This window comes from Sinocyclocheilus anshuiensis, unplaced genomic scaffold (assembly GCF_001515605.1).
Source record: "Sinocyclocheilus anshuiensis isolate Anshui unplaced genomic scaffold, SAMN03320099.WGS_v1.1 scaffold1885, whole genome shotgun sequence".
NCBI lineage: Eukaryota > Metazoa > Chordata > Actinopteri > Cypriniformes > Cyprinidae > Sinocyclocheilus > Sinocyclocheilus anshuiensis.
Genome location: NW_015542322.1, coordinates 985,830 through 1,002,746, shown reverse-complemented (window position 1 = coordinate 1,002,746; position 16,917 = coordinate 985,830). Strand labels below are relative to the sequence as shown.

The 16,917-nt window shown below is 39.3% G+C and overlaps 1 protein-coding gene across 4 annotated transcripts in view; it reads left to right on the top strand.

Moving 5' to 3' along the window:
* The window catches only part of LOC107690934 (protein transport protein Sec24C-like), a 21,651-nt gene extending 5,512 nt beyond the window's left edge, over positions 1-16,139 (top strand). Inside the window, exons 2-25 of one of the 4 annotated variants that reach the window (XM_016489363.1) lie at positions 587-777; positions 1,113-1,193; positions 4,069-4,186; positions 4,401-4,570; positions 4,655-5,449; positions 5,646-5,788; positions 6,347-6,415; positions 7,719-7,830; positions 8,543-8,670; positions 8,780-8,918; positions 9,012-9,127; positions 9,223-9,347; positions 9,491-9,682; positions 10,027-10,120; positions 10,370-10,486; positions 10,720-10,890; positions 11,004-11,100; positions 12,768-12,913; positions 13,056-13,194; positions 13,880-13,998; positions 14,131-14,310; positions 14,396-14,587; positions 14,802-14,891; positions 15,333-16,139. In XM_016489363.1, the coding sequence (XP_016344849.1) occupies positions 587-777; positions 1,113-1,193; positions 4,069-4,186; positions 4,401-4,570; positions 4,655-5,449; positions 5,646-5,788; positions 6,347-6,415; positions 7,719-7,830; positions 8,543-8,670; positions 8,780-8,918; positions 9,012-9,127; positions 9,223-9,347; positions 9,491-9,682; positions 10,027-10,120; positions 10,370-10,486; positions 10,720-10,890; positions 11,004-11,100; positions 12,768-12,913; positions 13,056-13,194; positions 13,880-13,998; positions 14,131-14,310; positions 14,396-14,587; positions 14,802-14,891; positions 15,333-15,473 (3,865 nt within the window). In that variant the 3' untranslated portion in view covers positions 15,474-16,139. The remainder of the gene's footprint in view (positions 1-586; positions 778-1,112; positions 1,194-4,068; positions 4,187-4,400; positions 4,571-4,654; positions 5,450-5,645; positions 5,789-6,346; positions 6,416-7,718; positions 7,831-8,542; positions 8,671-8,779; positions 8,919-9,011; positions 9,128-9,222; positions 9,348-9,490; positions 9,683-10,026; positions 10,121-10,369; positions 10,487-10,719; positions 10,891-11,003; positions 11,101-12,767; positions 12,914-13,055; positions 13,195-13,879; positions 13,999-14,130; positions 14,311-14,395; positions 14,588-14,801; positions 14,892-15,332) is intronic. The other 3 variants (XM_016489365.1, XM_016489364.1, XM_016489366.1) reach the window with 3 other exon arrangements.
* Positions 16,140-16,917: the final 778 nt, after the last annotated feature.

Sequence of the window (16,917 nt, the reverse complement as noted above, 5' to 3'; positions counted from 1 at the left end):
AAATCAGTTTGAATAAGGAAAGCAATAACTTTGCCATAGTATCCTTTCAAATGTTAAAGAAAGGACCCCACTGACCCCCCACCCCACCCCGCCACTGGAAAAAAGTTCAGGCTCTGGATTTTTTTTTGCTTTAACCCCTGTATATAAATCTCAATTTCAAAAAATTTACCCTTATGACTGGTTTTGTGGTCCAGGGTCACAAATATGTTTTGCAATAATGAATGAATAATTTTGATTCTGATTCCAAGCATGAATGTGAAATTCTCCTGTTATTTGTTTACTCATCAACTTCTGTGTGTTGTTTGCTTTTAAAAACCCCAACGTTTTTCCAGCTTGAAGGGTGAAACCGCTTTTCTGGCAAATTTCTCTTTTATGTCAACATTTGCTGCACTGGCCTGAGCTTAAATGATTAGTCGGGAGTTTTGCTGTGCCAGCAGTCCAGCGGCACATGTCTTTAGACCCCTGAAAGCATCAGAAAGACTAACAAGACCTCTTAAGCTCTTCTCACAGCATTACCTCATGAATATAGATTTACTCCCTCACTCTCTCTTTATCCTTTTTTCCTCTGTTTCTGCCCTGTCTTCAGAGTTAGGGATGAACTGAGAATGAATGTCAACCAGCAACCTCACATGGCCTCTCCTTATGGGCAGCCTCAGCCTGGGTATCAGGGCTACCCCCAGCCAGGATATGGGGGGGGCCACGTGCCATCGGGATATCCGGCTCAGTATGCACCTTATAACGGGCCAGGCTCTGCCTACCAACAAGGTCCACCGCAAGGTAAGGGGGGGGGTGAAAGTACAAAATGATTGTGACTGGTTAAAGAAATGTGTTTATGACAGGTTATTATCATTTAATGTATAATAATATTAATAATATAATACATACTGGTAAAAAATGTATAGCCTGAATGCACTGTAAGTCGCTTTGGATAAAAGCGTCTGCTAAATGGATAAACTTTAACTTTAATATGAGCTTAAGTTCAGTCTGTAAGATTTTTTTCGGAGTGCAAGCGAAGTCTGATTTCTCCCTCCCAGCCTCCTCTTTTTACCCATCATCTCCTGTTTTCACATTTCATTCCCATTTTTCACTGCTCTCTCTTTCTTGTATTGCAGGATATTCTCCTTATGCAAGCTTTCCCTCTAAGACTCTCGCAACAAACTTAGTCTCTGACCTGTCCTCTCCTCTTGACCTAGGTAACTGGTTTAATTCTGCTTAGCAGCTTGTCCTCTTCCGTATTCCCTGCGTTTCATTATTGACTGCACTGTGCGGGATGGCTGGGCAATCAAACCACAGGATGCAGTCAAAACTCAGCTGTGGACAGGCACACAGGGAAAGACTGTCATTCTCCTTGGCTGATGATCTTTGCACAATTAGACTCTTTCCCCCATTTTCTCTTTCCTCAATACTCTTAGTATATAATTGAACAATAGTATTTTAATCATTCTTTCATAATCGAGTGATCTTTATTTCCCTTACATGTAAATCAAGGGAGTTGTTTGACTACTTTTGTGTGTTTGTAATACTTGTATACAGGGTCCAAATTATGGCGTTATTTTAATGACAAATGTCGAGAGCGCATTATTGTAGTGCGAAAGCACATAAATATAATCTCCGCTCGCACGTGGATTTCCTTTGCTCTCGCACAAAACCGGCACGCTCAGATATACGCTGCTCTCGCTCAGAGAGTGCGCGCACTTAAAACGTGTCTCTCCTCTCCCTCAAACTGTGTCCTGCGCACTCACAAATTTCTCTATGCTCATGCGCTAGATATTAATTATTTTCGCACCTGAATTAAACGTTGTCAAAAGTTATTATGCATTTTAAAAAGTAGTCTCAAAACAGATTTGTTCAGGGCCTTTCCTTGATTTTTTTTATTGTTGTATTTAAACTATATATAAACTGGTTATTGTACATTGTTTTACTAGGCCCACTTGATCTCTTTTATTGCATTTTGCATAGGGCTGCACAATAAATTTAATTCAGTTGAGGTATCTGACATATTATGACATAACATCGATCTTTTATACGACGTCTTTAGAGCCATAGACTATAATATGTTGTTTTTAGATAAATTGCTCAGAGACCAACCAGGACAGAGGTTATATGTACAAATCATCCAAGCACCCAATTCCTAGCCATTTCTAATATAGGCTACATTTCATTACCATTGCTAAATATTATTAAACTGGAAAGAAATTAAAGATCCATCTTTGATTGTCAAAAGAATTCCAGGTTCACTTCCCTCCCAGCCAATTAGATTTCATGCACTTTCATCGGTTGTGGAGGTCTGATTGGTTAAAGCTTTATTTATATAGAACCTTTTAAAACAGTGTTTTCTCCATCACGTGCGTGCTTTCACATTGAGCAGAATTAACTAAACAGCGCCGTTGTTCACTGAAGAGCTGCGCAAAAAATCGCGCAAACGCACATGATGGAGATTTACCGCTGATTACAGAACCGGCTTTCTGACAAGATGCGAATTAAATATCGCATGCGATTTATCGTGCAGCCCTAATTTTGCATTTTGTTCTTTTCTGTGAATGCGCATATGCATCGCTCTGTAAAGTACTTTGTAAACACTGTTTTAAAAGGTTCTATATAAATAAAGCTTTAACCAATCAGACCTCCACGACTGACCGATGAAAGTGCGTGAAATCTAATTGGCTGGGAGGGAAGTGAACCTGGAATTCTTTTGACAATCAAAGATGGATCTTTAATTTCTTTCCAGTTTAATAATATTTAGCAATGGTAATGAAATGTAGCCTATATTAGAAATGGCTAGGAATTGGGTGCTTGGATGATTTGTACATATAACCTCTGTCCTGGTTGGTCTCTGAGCAATTTATCTAAAAACAACATATTATAGTCTATGGCTCTAAAGACGTCGTATAAAAGATCGATGTTATGTCATAATATGTCAGATACCTCAACTGAATTTAACATGTAATTACATTGACTGTAAATGCATTAAACACATATATATATAATATAGAATATAATATAGTGTATGACAAATATGAGAAATTCATTATAGTGTTATATTTGGTCTCCAAATCTTAAGTATTGGTATTAAGTATGTTAAGTATTGTGTATCAATCCAAGTACACAATACATATGACCACAAGAACTTCATATGCTTTTTTGTTTGTGTTTAGATAAATCATGTAGAGAGGTTTGACCAAACTGTTAAACTAGGTTATTTCCAAATCATCCAAGCACCCGAATGATTTCTAATATTTGATTATTATGACTAAGTAGTATTAAATTGTAAAGAAATTACAGATCCATCTTTGACATCTGATTGGTTGATAACTTTTGACAACGTTTAATTCAGGTGTGAAAATAATTAATATCTAGCGCATGAGCATAGAGAGATTTGTGAGTGTGCAGGACACAGTTTGAGGGAGAGGAGAGACACGTTTTAAGTGCGCACACTCTCTGAGCGAGAGCAGCATATATCTGAGCGAGCGCCCGGTTTTCCGCGTGCGAGCGCAGAGATTTGCGCATTATATTTATGTGCTTTTCACGCTACAATAATGCGCTCTCGACATTTGTCATTAAAATGTAATAAAATTGGCTTTGAGTCGATACAGAGTTATGCACACAGTTGGCTTGACATGATAAGGAACTACAACTTTATACGTGGTTTATCTTGATCTATAAGAATCTGTACAAACCATTCACTATAGAATATTTACCATCAGAAATGTGTCTACAATTATAATAATCCCTAAAAGTCATTTTTTCTCAACAGCAAAATAATCCCATTGTCATGAAGAAAAAAATGCTGTAAGGACTCTTCTGACCTATAATGTTTTTCCTTCCCTTCTATTCAGCATAGGTCCCACATTTTTACAGCTGTTTATTCTTCTTAATACTGTCATAAGTAGAAAAAAGAAAGAAAAGGACCAACAAACAAGTCTCCATATTCTAGGCTGCATCATTTGCTTAAATTGTTGCTCAAAGTTAATCATAAAAGTTGGAAATAAAATGTGTGTTGTTGGGATAATAAACTATTTAATTATTTTAATTTTAAAATAAATTAATTTATTGCCTGTCCTGCTAAAGGTATGAGAGGACCCCCCACCTCTGGGGCACCACCTGTCTCAGGTGCCCAGAACTATTCTCAGTTTGGGCAAGGAGAAACTCAGAATGGACCACCACCAATGGGTGCTCCACCACAGAGGTCAGTGACCCATCGTATCAGCACATAACTGTGTCTTTTCTATCAATCTATTAGTAATTTAGCCTATGTATTGCCTCTTTAAGTTTTGTGGCTGATATTACATAAATGGGTTATAAATAATTTCCATTTAATGAATGCAAATTAAGTCTTATTTTCATGGTTTTGCAGCATTGTCATGTTTCTTACTTTGATCTTATTTTAATTGCTTGTTTAGGCCTCCAGTGTCTCAAACTTACACTCCAGGTGCAGTGAATCTGCCTGGTCCTCAACCCCCATACGGCCAGCAGTTTGGAGCTCCACCTGTCAGCATGCAGCAGATGACCAATCAGATGGCTAGCATGCAGGTTGGCTCCACTGCACCCTCCCCTGCAGGCCCAGGCTATGGTAAATAACTCTTTGAAAATTTTAACATCATAAAAATATCTAAAGCATCGCTGTGATTGACAATTTGTTCTTTCTTTTTTCTAGCCCATCCCTCTGTGTCCCAGGCTGCTATGTCCGCTCCCTACACACCTGCAGCTCCACCTACTTTCCCACCCGCTTCCACTGCTCCCTCACAGCCTCCGCCTACTGAAGCTGTAGCTCAGGCTCCTCTTCAGTCATACTACAGAACTCTGCCACCTGCCCAGCAGCCTTTCCCAAATGCTGTCCCACCTTTCTCCTCCACTGGCCCCACTCAGCCCCAAGCTCCACCACCGGTTTCTCCACAGTCCTTCCCTCAAGCTCCACCTGTCTCTCAGCCTCCTTTTTCCACAGCCCAGATACCTCCAGGTCCCACCCAGTTATACGGAGGCCCACTTCCTTCAACGCAGCCTTCTTTCCCAAGACCACCGCTTCCCACCTCCCAGCCCTCTGCATTCCCTGCAGGTCCACCTCCCACCTCGACTCCATCTCAGCTCCCAGGAGTCATGCAGCCCCAACTGCCAGTTTCCCAACCCTCACCTTACCACTCAGGTCCCCCTCTAACCTCTACTGGGTTTCCACCACAAGTTGGTGCTCCACCAAGGCCTCCCCTTGCTGGAATGCAGGGCCCTCCTATGGCATCACAGGGGCCTCCTATGGCTTCACAGGGGCCTCCTATGGCATCACAAGGGCCTCCTATGGCATCACAGGGGCCTCCTTTGACATCTCAAGGGCCTCCAATGGCACAGGCTAATCATATACTCCCTACACAACCTGGCATGCCACCTGGTCCTATCAACGCTTCCCTGTCAGGGCCACCACCACAGCCAGGAATGCAGGGATATCCTCCTCAGCAAAATGGTGAGCACCAGTGTTGTTACTGTTAATTATAGCTAATATTATTAAAAATAGTTTCCATTTATTTCAGTGTTTTTAAGAAAGCTACATGGGTTTAGAACAAGTACACATTTTTAGGCGAACTAACCATTTAATAGGGCTAATTCATTCACAAGTCTTTGTGAATTGATTTGCTTATTATATATTATTTCCCTACCAGGTGCTTTCGGGCAGGTCAGAGGTCCTCAGCCTGGTTACACAGGACCATATCCTGGGCAGCCAAGCTATGGAGCACCACCCGCTGCACCTGCTCTAGCGCCAGCTGCCCCAAAGAGGCTTGATCCTGATTCTATTCCAAGCCCGGTATGAGCACTCCACATCTGATATGGACATGCACACAAGGTCGCTGTCCACCATACCTTCTCCCACACATCTATTGTGTTGATTTTTCAAGTGTGTTTGTTTTAATATATTTATCCATCATTTTCAGTACTAATGCACTTGCATATACACTCACACACACAGATGTACACTATCAATTTGTAAAATAAATATCTATGTAAATAGGTGTGTGATGTGCTTGTGTTAAGAAAGGCTTCGCTCTGGAGTCTCCTGTGTCTGATGTGCATGCATTATGGCGGCTATTAGTAACAATAAAATCCAGATTCATCGATTTTTCAAGGCTTGTAAACTCTGCACGTGCCGCCTCGCAATAACTGCACACGTCTCTTACACTGTCTGCTAAACAGTGTGATTAATCATCAATAATTCTAGGCTTGGAAAAAAACAGAGGAACTGTAACTGTGGTTACACTTCTGTTTATCTTCTCTGCTCTTTCTCTCTTTTTTTATTTTGTTTTGGCTTCTCTCTCTATCCCTCTTCTCTCTTATAATTTGCTGGCTAAATTGTTAAAATGTAAAGCAAGCCTCTGACATGCCGCCTGTGCAGAAAACAAGACATAGAATAGACCCAGACGCAATCCCAAGTCCAGTAAGTGCCTCGTGTCTCTCTGCCGTTCTGTGTTGTTATACTGTATCCCGATTTCTCTGTTTTTTACACATGGGGATGCCAATGACTCTGTCTAGAATAGATGAACAATATTTTATTTCTTCTTCTTATAGAGCTGACATAGCTTTTGTGTAGCAGACAACTTCCTTAATGAGATGGACACATCTGTATAACATGAATTCTTATGTTAGTCCACCCAAAAATGAAAATTCTGTTGTTTTTTCATATTGTTCCAAAACTATGACTTTCTATCTTTTGTGGAACATAAAAAATATTTTTGTCTAATGGAAGGTTCCCAACTTTCTTCAAAATATCTTTTGTTTTCCACGGAGAAGAAAAATCATTCACGTTCGTAACAACATGAGGGGAGTCAATGATGACAGAAGTCCCTTTAAGTCATAATTTCTTTGATTCTAGATGACTGACTCACATTTGACTATTTTTTTTAGACTGGTCATTGGTGCCCACCAAAACCGTTCGTATCTTCACTCTGGCATGCAATATAGTAACAGTGTGTGCATGACTGACGTGTTCTTATCTCTAATATAAGCATTGTGGCCCATCGTTTAAAGGTATATTCTGGGTTAGATGCTACTCAAGCTCTATCAATGGCATTTTTTGGGATGACAAGAGGGCAGTAATAGAGCTGCAGGGTTGACATAAAGTTGATTGCTAACCTGGATATTAGCATTACCATAAACTTCCCTTGATACAAGCCAATACTAATAGTTTTACTATTGCTATATGAACAACAAAAGTTTGTGATCTCTACATGTTTTGTTCATCAAGATAATCTCCATGAGTGGGGTATATCACTCATATATTTTGTTGTAGAATAAAATGCGAAAATGTATTAAGCTTGTTAACCAAAGACCTTATTTATGACATTAAACCAAAAATCCATTAAAAATCATTGACTTCAAAATCATGTATTTAAAATGCTAACTCATTTCCTGGGTTTAGGGCTCATACCTGCAGCACTTTATGCTCTTGTTGTGAAAGTCTGTGGGACTATTCAGTAAGAAAGTGTTTGGTATTCGAGCTAAACTAATGGGCACTGCATATATCGGGTGTTGTCGATGAAGCTTAACTTATTCAACCCTGAATATTCCTTTAATCTGGTTTAGATGATCAGATGTGGCGCTAAACTTATGAATTTACTGATCCTGTTTGGATTAGTCCTATACGAGCATAAAGAGGTTTATCGGGTGAAAGGTCAGGGTGTGTTGTTTGTTCATGAATAAAGGTGTGTCACTCTTTTATAGGCCGGTGTTTGTGCTCTCAGATTCAGGTTATCGAGGATGACAAAGCAAACAAGGGAAGTGAACCTTTTACTACAGGGGTCAGAGGTCAAGCCCCACCTCTTGTCACCACCAAATTCCAAGTTAAAGATCAAGGTAAGAATAGAGATTAAAATACTTTTAGACATTGTTTGGAATGGAAAATTGCCTTGCTATTAGGGATGTAAAGATTAACTGCGAGCCGGTTGAAAATCGATTCAAATATGTGATGATTCAAATCGGTTGAGATGCCAAACAAATCGCGATTCATTTAGGGGTAGGAGTTTATATGAATGTATGTCTGAGGGGAACTTACTGTCTTTAGAAAAGTTTAAATGGTATTTTTTCTTTTCATCTTGCCTCTGTATAATGCATATTAAAGTTCGTAAGTTCAGTGCTGCTTTGTTTACAGCGGAAACCAGGAAACGGTTTAAGCGCCACCTGCTGGAGAGAGTGAATCTGCGTCTCATTCAGCTCGTCTGCTGTTTCATATTTCAGTTTCACAAAGAAATGTGCAGCATTTTGTCCAAGCAAAAATAAAAGGACACATTTAATTTATAATTTGTCTTAAATCTAATTTTGTTTAAAAAATTATAATAATCGTGAATCGAATCGAATTCACGAGGAATCGAATCGTGAAATCAAAATCGTGAATCGAATCGAATCGCGAAATCAAAATCGTGGATCGAATCGAATCGTGAGTTGAGTGAATCGTTACATCCCTACTTGCTATATGTATAGTGCATGCTATTTTTTATTGTATGTAAAACGGTAGGTTTATTCCATGATGTTATAGGTCTTAATATGCATTCTATTAATCTCTCCAAAGGGAATGCGAGTCCACGCTACATCCGTTGTACAGCCTACAACATTCCCTGCAATTCCGACATGGCAAAACAGTCCCAGGTTCCCCTGGCTGCTGTCATTAAACCCCTGGCCCCTCTGCCTCTAGATGAGGTAAAAGGCCACATTCTAGGAGTGTGTACTACTGCATGTTGTCGTTTTCCTTTAAAATGAATACAAAAGGGTGTGTGGGTAATGGCATGTCATTCCTTTTTACTGGCAGACACCGCCATATCTCCTGGATCATGGAGAAAGTGGTCCCATCCGCTGTAATCGCTGTAAGGCCTATATGTGCCCGTACATGCAGTTTATCGAAGGTGGCCGTCGTTTCCAGTGTGGCTTCTGCAGCTGTGTCACCGAGGGTTAGTAATGCTCCCAGTAACATGCTTGTCATGTTGAGTTCATCCTAATCAACATCTAATGTTTTGGTTTCTGTTTTTCTTTCCCACTCCTAGTGCCTCCCCATTACTTCCAGCATCTGGATCACACAGGGAAGAGGGTGGACTGCTATGACCGACCAGAGCTCTCGATGGGCAGTTATGAGTTTACGGCTACTGTGGACTACTGTAAGGTACAGTATATGTTCCCATCATGCCACTACAATCTTAAGAAAATTCTGTGCTAATATGTATGGGATTGCTAATTTTAAATATGATTTATTGACAGAACAACAAGTTTCCTCAGCCGCCAGCCTTCATCTTCCTGATTGACGTGTCCTACAATGCTGTGAAGAATGGTATGGTGGGAATTGTATGTCAGGAGCTGAAGACACTGTTGGATTACTTGCCAAGGTGAGAGTTTAAACAAGAAGCAGTACGATCAGGATAACACAGAACATTCATTCATATCTGCAGAGAGATTTTTTTTTTTTTTGCATGTACAACAAAACATTGCATGTTTAATTGTGATATTGCCTATTTATTGGTCCATGCAGAGAGAACCCTGATGTGGAATCAAACATTCGAGTTGGCTTCGTCACCTACAATAAAGTGCTTCATTTCTATAATGTGAAGGCCTCCCTTGCTCAGCCTCAGATGATGGTAGTGTCAGATGTGGCTGACATGTTTGTGCCCCTACTGGATGGATTTCTGGTCAGTGTCTCAGAGTCCAGGGTGGTTATTGAGAGGTAGGTTTCAGTTTTTGTACACTATTGTTCAAAAGTTTAGGGTTGGTAAGAATTTATTTATTATTATTATTTATTTATATATTTTTTTTAAATATATTTGTTCACCAAGACTGCATTTATTTCCTCAAAAAAGTACAGTAATGTAGTGAAATTATATTGCAATTTAAAAGAACTGTTTTCAATTTCTTTAAAAAATCCTTTTGAATGGTATTGTATGTGTAGTGAGTACACTGTAACATCCACAATTTAGTGGAATTTTTCCATGTAAGCTAGGGTGAAAGCTAGGATGCCTGAATTTTTGACCATCAAAGCATATTGATTATGAAAATGTACGTTGCCACCAGTTTGTTGGATCAGATCCCCGAGATGTTTGCAGACACACGGGAAACCGAAACTGTGTTTGGGCCTGTCATTCAGGCCGGGCTGGAAGCGCTCAAGGTATTTGATCTTACTGCATCAGCGCAAATTTCATAGTTCATAGTGAGTGTACATCATATGAATGATAATGATTCCTGCAACGCATTGTAATTGAAAATGATGCCAGCCGTGTAGTAATTAAATAGAGCATTTCTGTATACAGTGTTAATGGAAGAAACTTGGTTTTACATTTTATTTTGGTTTGAGTGTTTCGTGTCCACTCGGAGTGGAATTATTCAGTAACAGTGACATTTCTTCTTTGTCATCTAGGCTGCAGACTGTGCTGGAAAGCTTTTTGTTTTCCACTCATCTCTTTCCATCGCTGAGGCTCCAGGCAAACTGAAGAACAGGGAGGATAAGAAACTAGTGGGCACTGATAAAGAAAAGGTACCATGACCTCTTCCTCTCAAATCTGTACTGCTCATTACATTGTGTGTGTCTCTTAAAAACGCAATGTTGAAAGCACAGCGGCAGCTGAAAATGTTTTGTCATCATTGAGACTTTGACAGCTATGGGAACATTGTTACAGAAAGCTTTTGAATGTGGTATTAATTAGGTAGTTTTAAGGGATCCTCTCCATACGGCACATTGTGTCGTTCCCATCTCCATTTCTTTTGCAGTCATTATTCCAGTCCCAAGTTAGTTTTTACAACACTCTAGCCAAGGAGTGTGTTGCACAGGGTTGCTGTGTGGACCTCTTCCTCTTTCCCAACCAGTATGTTGATGTAGCAACGTTAGGGGTGGTCCCCACTTCAACGGGCGGCTCCATCTACAAATACACCTACTTCCAGGTATGAGAGAACTGTACCATCTAGTCATTAATACCATACGTGACCAGATCAAAGAAATCTTCTTAACCAAAAACAACATGCACTGTGATTATAGACACTATGGTTTGTTTCAGGCTCCATCTGACCAGGAGCGTTTTCTCAATGACCTGAGAAGAGATGTGCAGAAGCAGGTGGGCTTTGATGCAGTGATGAGGGTCCGTACCAGCACAGGTGAATACACAGCTCTGTACACCAGATTTTGAATTATTGCTTGACTTTTCTTCATCCTGCCATTTACCTACCACATATATTTATTAGGGGTATAACGGTTCACAAAATTCACGGTTCGGTTCGATATGACACAGTGGTGTCATGGTTCGGTTCAGTACGGGGGTAATTGGTTACGTCGCAATGTTGGAAATATTTCTGTTTTAAACCATGAAGGCGAGCCAGTGGATATCACACACAAGCAACGTGCAAACTTTGCGCAAGAGTTATGCCGGTGAACGTCTTAATCTCAGTCAATTCACTATAAAGAAAGTGAAAGTAAAAACGGAATGACGGAGCTTTCAGCATCTGACGCCGCATATTCTCTCAGAGACGACAAGAGACGAATCTACTTCAACATATGCTGATAACGGTACATAGCTAACTATTTTAATTTATTCCCTTAATATTTCTAATATTACATAGTGAAAAAAAACATATTTTGTGTTAAACAGGTTGTTTTTGAAAGTCGGTGCTTGAAATAAAAGCTTTTTATTTCATTGATTTTTATTGATGACTGCAGTATTAATATTTTAATTGTAGGCCTATAAATCATTGAATAGCTAATAGACCTGTATTAAAATACCTTTTTTGAAAACATTTTAATTGAGAAGTAAATATATAGCCTAATCTTTTGTTATCCTCGCAGCATGTCAGTTATTTGGTAATTATTGCGGGGCAAATTAATTGTAATTTTTATTTAATAGGCCTAATAAAAGTAACTTCATAATAATAATAATAATAATAATAATAGGTCTAATAAAAATAAGAATGTAACCGGCCTACATTAATTGGAAATGCCAAATATCTTAATATTGCCAACAATTGATGTTTTTGACTATATCTCTGGCTATCGTCGATACAAGATCATCGTCTTTCGACGCACCCCAGCAAAAGGAGATTATCGCGGGGCAGACAGCATGTTGCCTGTTACGTCCTTTGGGCTGCCTTGTTGAGCGCAGTGGCACTGAGAACATCATATTGGCACTGAGAACATTATATCTCACACACTTTAAGCTGTTTTATTTTCCAAATGTAATAGGATTAGTCCAACGAATCAAATCGTTCGGTTTGTAATGCACGAAAGCCTCGTACCGAACGGTTCAATACGAATGCGTGTATCGTTACACCCCTAATATTTATACACTACTGTTCAAAAGTTTAGGGTTGGTTTGATTTAAAGAAAAAAAAAAACTGTTTCAAAAACAGGTTTATTATGCTAGAGGCGGCATTTATTTGATTAAAATAGATTTATCTATTTTAATTTATTTATAATTATTTATTTATTATTTATTTCTGTGATGCAAAGCTGAATTTTCAGTCTGCATTGTTAATTCAGTCTTCGTTGTCACATGATTCTTCAGAAATCTGGTGCTCAAGAAACATTTTTTACTAACATTTCCAACTTTTGAACTGTAGTGTAAATCACCACTAATTTTAACCGAGGTGTTCAACTTCAAAAGCCAAGAGAGGGCCTTGTTCAATCCACAACAGTTCAGCACAAAATGTGTTTTATCATTTTATTGCACATCTCTCCAAGACATATCAGCCATGTGACCTTTGACCTTTTTATCATCAGTATTTAATGTATATATGTAAAGGAGTTTAACTTGTGTGCGGTGCTGTGGCAGGTATCCGGGCGACCGACTTCTTTGGTTCCTTCTACATGAGCAACACCACCGATGTAGAGCTGGCAGGACTAGACTGTGACAAGACTGTTACTGTGGAGTTCAGACATGATGACAAGCTCAGCGAGGAGACTGGAGCTCTAATGCAGGTGTGTGTGTTTGCGTGTGTGTCTACTTTTGCACAATGCACACACATGTGAAGTGTCAGCTACACTGAGTTCAGTCTCATTTAATGACTTCAGCTGTGCTGACCTTTTCGTCTGTACTCTCGTTCTCTCGCTCTTCTTTCAGTGTGCGGTTCTGTACACCAGCTGCAGTGGTCAGCGACGACTTCGGATCCATAACATGGCAGTGAACTGCTGCTCTCAGCTGGCAGACCTGTACAGGAACTGTGAGACTGACACCATCATCAACTTCTTTGCCAAATATGGTGAGTGAAACCACACGCATCCTCTCACACTGGTCGGATAAACACCACCTCACTGCTTCCTGCACTAGCACTCTGTGGGCCACCTCTGTTACACCAATGTCAAATTTAATTATTTTTTTAATGTTATTTATTTTATATATTATTTATTTTGTTATTTGTTTGTTTTGTTCTTTTGGTTTTGTTTTAGTTTTTATTTCATTTTCAAAAGCTACAGTTCCCTCCCAGTCTATGTACAGCATTCAATATTATTGCTTTGGTTTTGTTTGTTTGTTTGTTTTTGTATGTTTGTTTGTTTTTCAGCAGCTTTTGTTTTGGTGTTTTTGTTTCTTTTGGTTTGCTTTTTCAAAACCTAGAGCTCCCTTCCTAGTCTCTCTGCATCATTTAATTATGCATCATTGTTTTGGTTTTTGTTTTGTTTTCAAAAAGTAGAGCTCCCCAGTCTTCCTACAAAATGTAATGGCTGCAAAATGTAAATAGCTTGCAAAGGCAAATCAGCAATAAATTGTCGTAACCATAAATAAAATGATTGACAACCATTAGCACTTACCTATTTAGCATCTCAGTGGAGGCTCATAATATAGGCCATTTTCATGTAAAAGTTTCAAAGATAGATAGTTAACTTTTTAATGATGTGTTCTGGGACCTGATTTGAGTTTAAGGATTATGTTGTTTTATGTGTTTACAGCATATCGGAGTGTACTCAGCAGTCCTACCAAGAATGTCCGTGATAGTCTGATGAATCAGTGTGCACAGATCTTAGCCTGTTACCGCAAGAACTGTGCCAGTCCATCTTCAGCAGGGCAGGTAACTATAGAAAATCATAATGCCATAACCCCACACAAAAACACACAAATCCTTATTAATGATTAAATATCTTCAGTATTTGTCATATCCTACATTGTGCTGATATTTTCTTATCTATTTGTCTGAGTACAGTTGATTTTACCAGAATGTATGAAGCTGCTGCCCGTGTACCTGAACTGCATGTTAAAGAGTGACGTTCTGCAGCCAGGGGCGGATGTCTCCCTGGATGACCGTGCCTACCTGAGACAGCTGGTCAGCACTATGGATGTGGCCGAGAGCCATGTGTTCTTCTACCCTCGTCTGCTTCCGCTGGTGAGACACAAACACAGTAATATCAGCCCGTTTGATTTTGTAATTGAGCTGTGACAGTTACTGTACATTCTCGGATTCTCTACAGCAAAAGCTGGATGTTGAGAGCATGACTCTGCCTGTGGCAGTGAGAGACTCAGAGGAGAGACTGTCTAGGGGAGGAGTGTACCTGTTAGAGAACGGACTGAACATTTTCCTTTGGGTTGGGGTCAATGCCCAACAGGAGCTGCTTCAGAACATCTTTGGCACGCCGGCCTTCAGCCAGATAGACCCCAGCATGGTACGACTCCTTATAAATATGCATATATGTAAATAAATGATTTGATTTTTATTTCATACAGAAGCAGTTATATAGCTTGGGTATTACTTATGAGCACATATGAAACTTGAATCCTTTACATTGGATGCTTGACATGTTTTTACATGTTGCATTTTGTTTTTAAAAAATATGATGTGAACATTTGCAATTTTTATTGTGTGTTTTGCTGATTTAGACCTCTCTGCCGGCTTTGGATAATCCTTTTTCAAAGAGACTAAGGGAGATTATCGAGTCCGTCAGAGCGCAGCGCTCACGATACATGAAGGTAAATAGGGCTTGATATTATGCTTTTGCAGATATCTGTGATTCAGACAGCTGAAAAGATTGTTTACTTTTCTGAAAGCTTAGGTCACTTGTGTTGGAACTTTTTTTTTTTTTTATCTCCGTACAATAAAATTATTAGCAAATGAAACGAGCATCAGGAAGTCAAGATAATCCAGGAATTATGCATGACCAAGACTGAGGGGGAAAAGGGGGTAGTTTTCCGTCCAGATTAATGTTCGTCTGTAATTATTCGTCACTCATGATTATAGGGTGATACTTGAGTCCTCATTAAAAAAAAAAACTTTATTTTTTATTTGTATTTTTTGTTATTTATTAATTTAGTTGTTGTTAGACATTTATTGAATTTTATGTATTTTTTATTTATATTTGGAATTTAACTACTTTTAAGTACTTTTAAATGTAAATAATCGTTGTCTTTCAGCTCATGGTGGTGAAACAGGAAGACAAGCTGGAGCTGATCTTCAAGCACTTCCTGGTGGAGGATAAGAGCAACAATGGTGGGGCCTCTTACGTGGACTTCCTGTGTCACATGCACAAGGAGATTCGTCAGCTCCTGAGCTAGGAGCATCAGGTCCCCCCTTCTCCTCCATTGGCTCTGTACTCAGAAGCGCTTTAACTTTTTATTTAACATAATAAACAAAATCCCTTTGCCCATCATCTTCTCTCCCTCAAGTATAATCTCATCCACGTGACTCTTGAGGAAGAAGCCACCTTGTAAAGGAAATGTTGCTCCGTCAGATAACGGTGTTCTTTTGGTTTTAGTGGTGCGAGTTTTGACCCGAATTTCTCCTCTCTTTCGATGACAGGCTCTTGAGACTTTGTGTGTGCGTGTGTGTGATAGAGGAGGAGATATGCTGTTGTTACTGCTCTACAGCTGATCTGGGATCAGGTTGCGAAGCCTCAAATAGAGCTTAAACCGCTTCTTCAGAACAAAACAGCTACCGGGTTTTAGAGTGTGCTTGACTGTGAACGTCGATGTTGATTGTACTAGGTGTTCTGTGAGAAACACTAGCACTGATTAATGGTCTCTAGGTACTGAAGGACAGAAAAATAACCGCATTAGAAATTAATCTAGACCTACTCGGAATACAGTGAAATAAAATCCCTCATCTTATTCCAATATGAATAGAAAGATGTTTTAGAACAAGTTAGATTCATGTCTATCCAATTATTTGTATTTTTCTGCTTATGTTCTGTTTTTCTTTGATTCTCTCTCTCTCTCAACCTTGGCCTTACTGATACGGTCTCTCTTTTTTTCATTCGTTATTCTGTTTATCATTCAAAATGTCTTTTACGCTGAAAAAAAACATTAGAAATAAAAGTCTATGCATCAACTTATCTTTAAAAGAAAGAGGGAAAGCTGTTCAAGAGCCTGAGCCGAATGTTGCGCTTCTTTTTCTCCTTGCTACCACCCTCATTCTCTATAAGAAGCAGATATGCCTACAATTGATGTGATACTAGTGACGTTTCTGCATCCTGATGGAGAATATGGATCCCTATGGATGCCCGGACAGGGAGTTGAATTTCAGATGAGCCTCTCAGGAGGATGGGAGTTGTCAAAACCCTATAGATGGTTCAGTAATGGGCATATATTACAGAAGCATTCAGGCATTCATTCAGTTCCCTATTAAATTCTCTTTTTTCTTTACTGTATGGTCTGTTAGAAACCTGTATACTACATGGGCTTGTTAATGTATCAGATATGATTTAATATTATGTTCTAAATCTGTTAAAGGAGCGGGTGGCGTCTCTCTGCTCTAGTGTATTAATCTTTGTGCAATGGAAGCCTGTGCTGAGAGTGGAGTGCGGGACTCATTTAGAAACTGACCATTTTTAACCGGTTTTCCAAGCGAGCGAAGTCAAGCACATGTGGAATTGTGACCTTAAAAGCAATCAACACTGAATACCTTGTCATCACATTTATTACATGTACAGAATTAAAAATTTTAAAAATGATGTCAAGCTAGTGTGCTTTGTTGAATCTGCATATGATGTTTGGGTGAGGT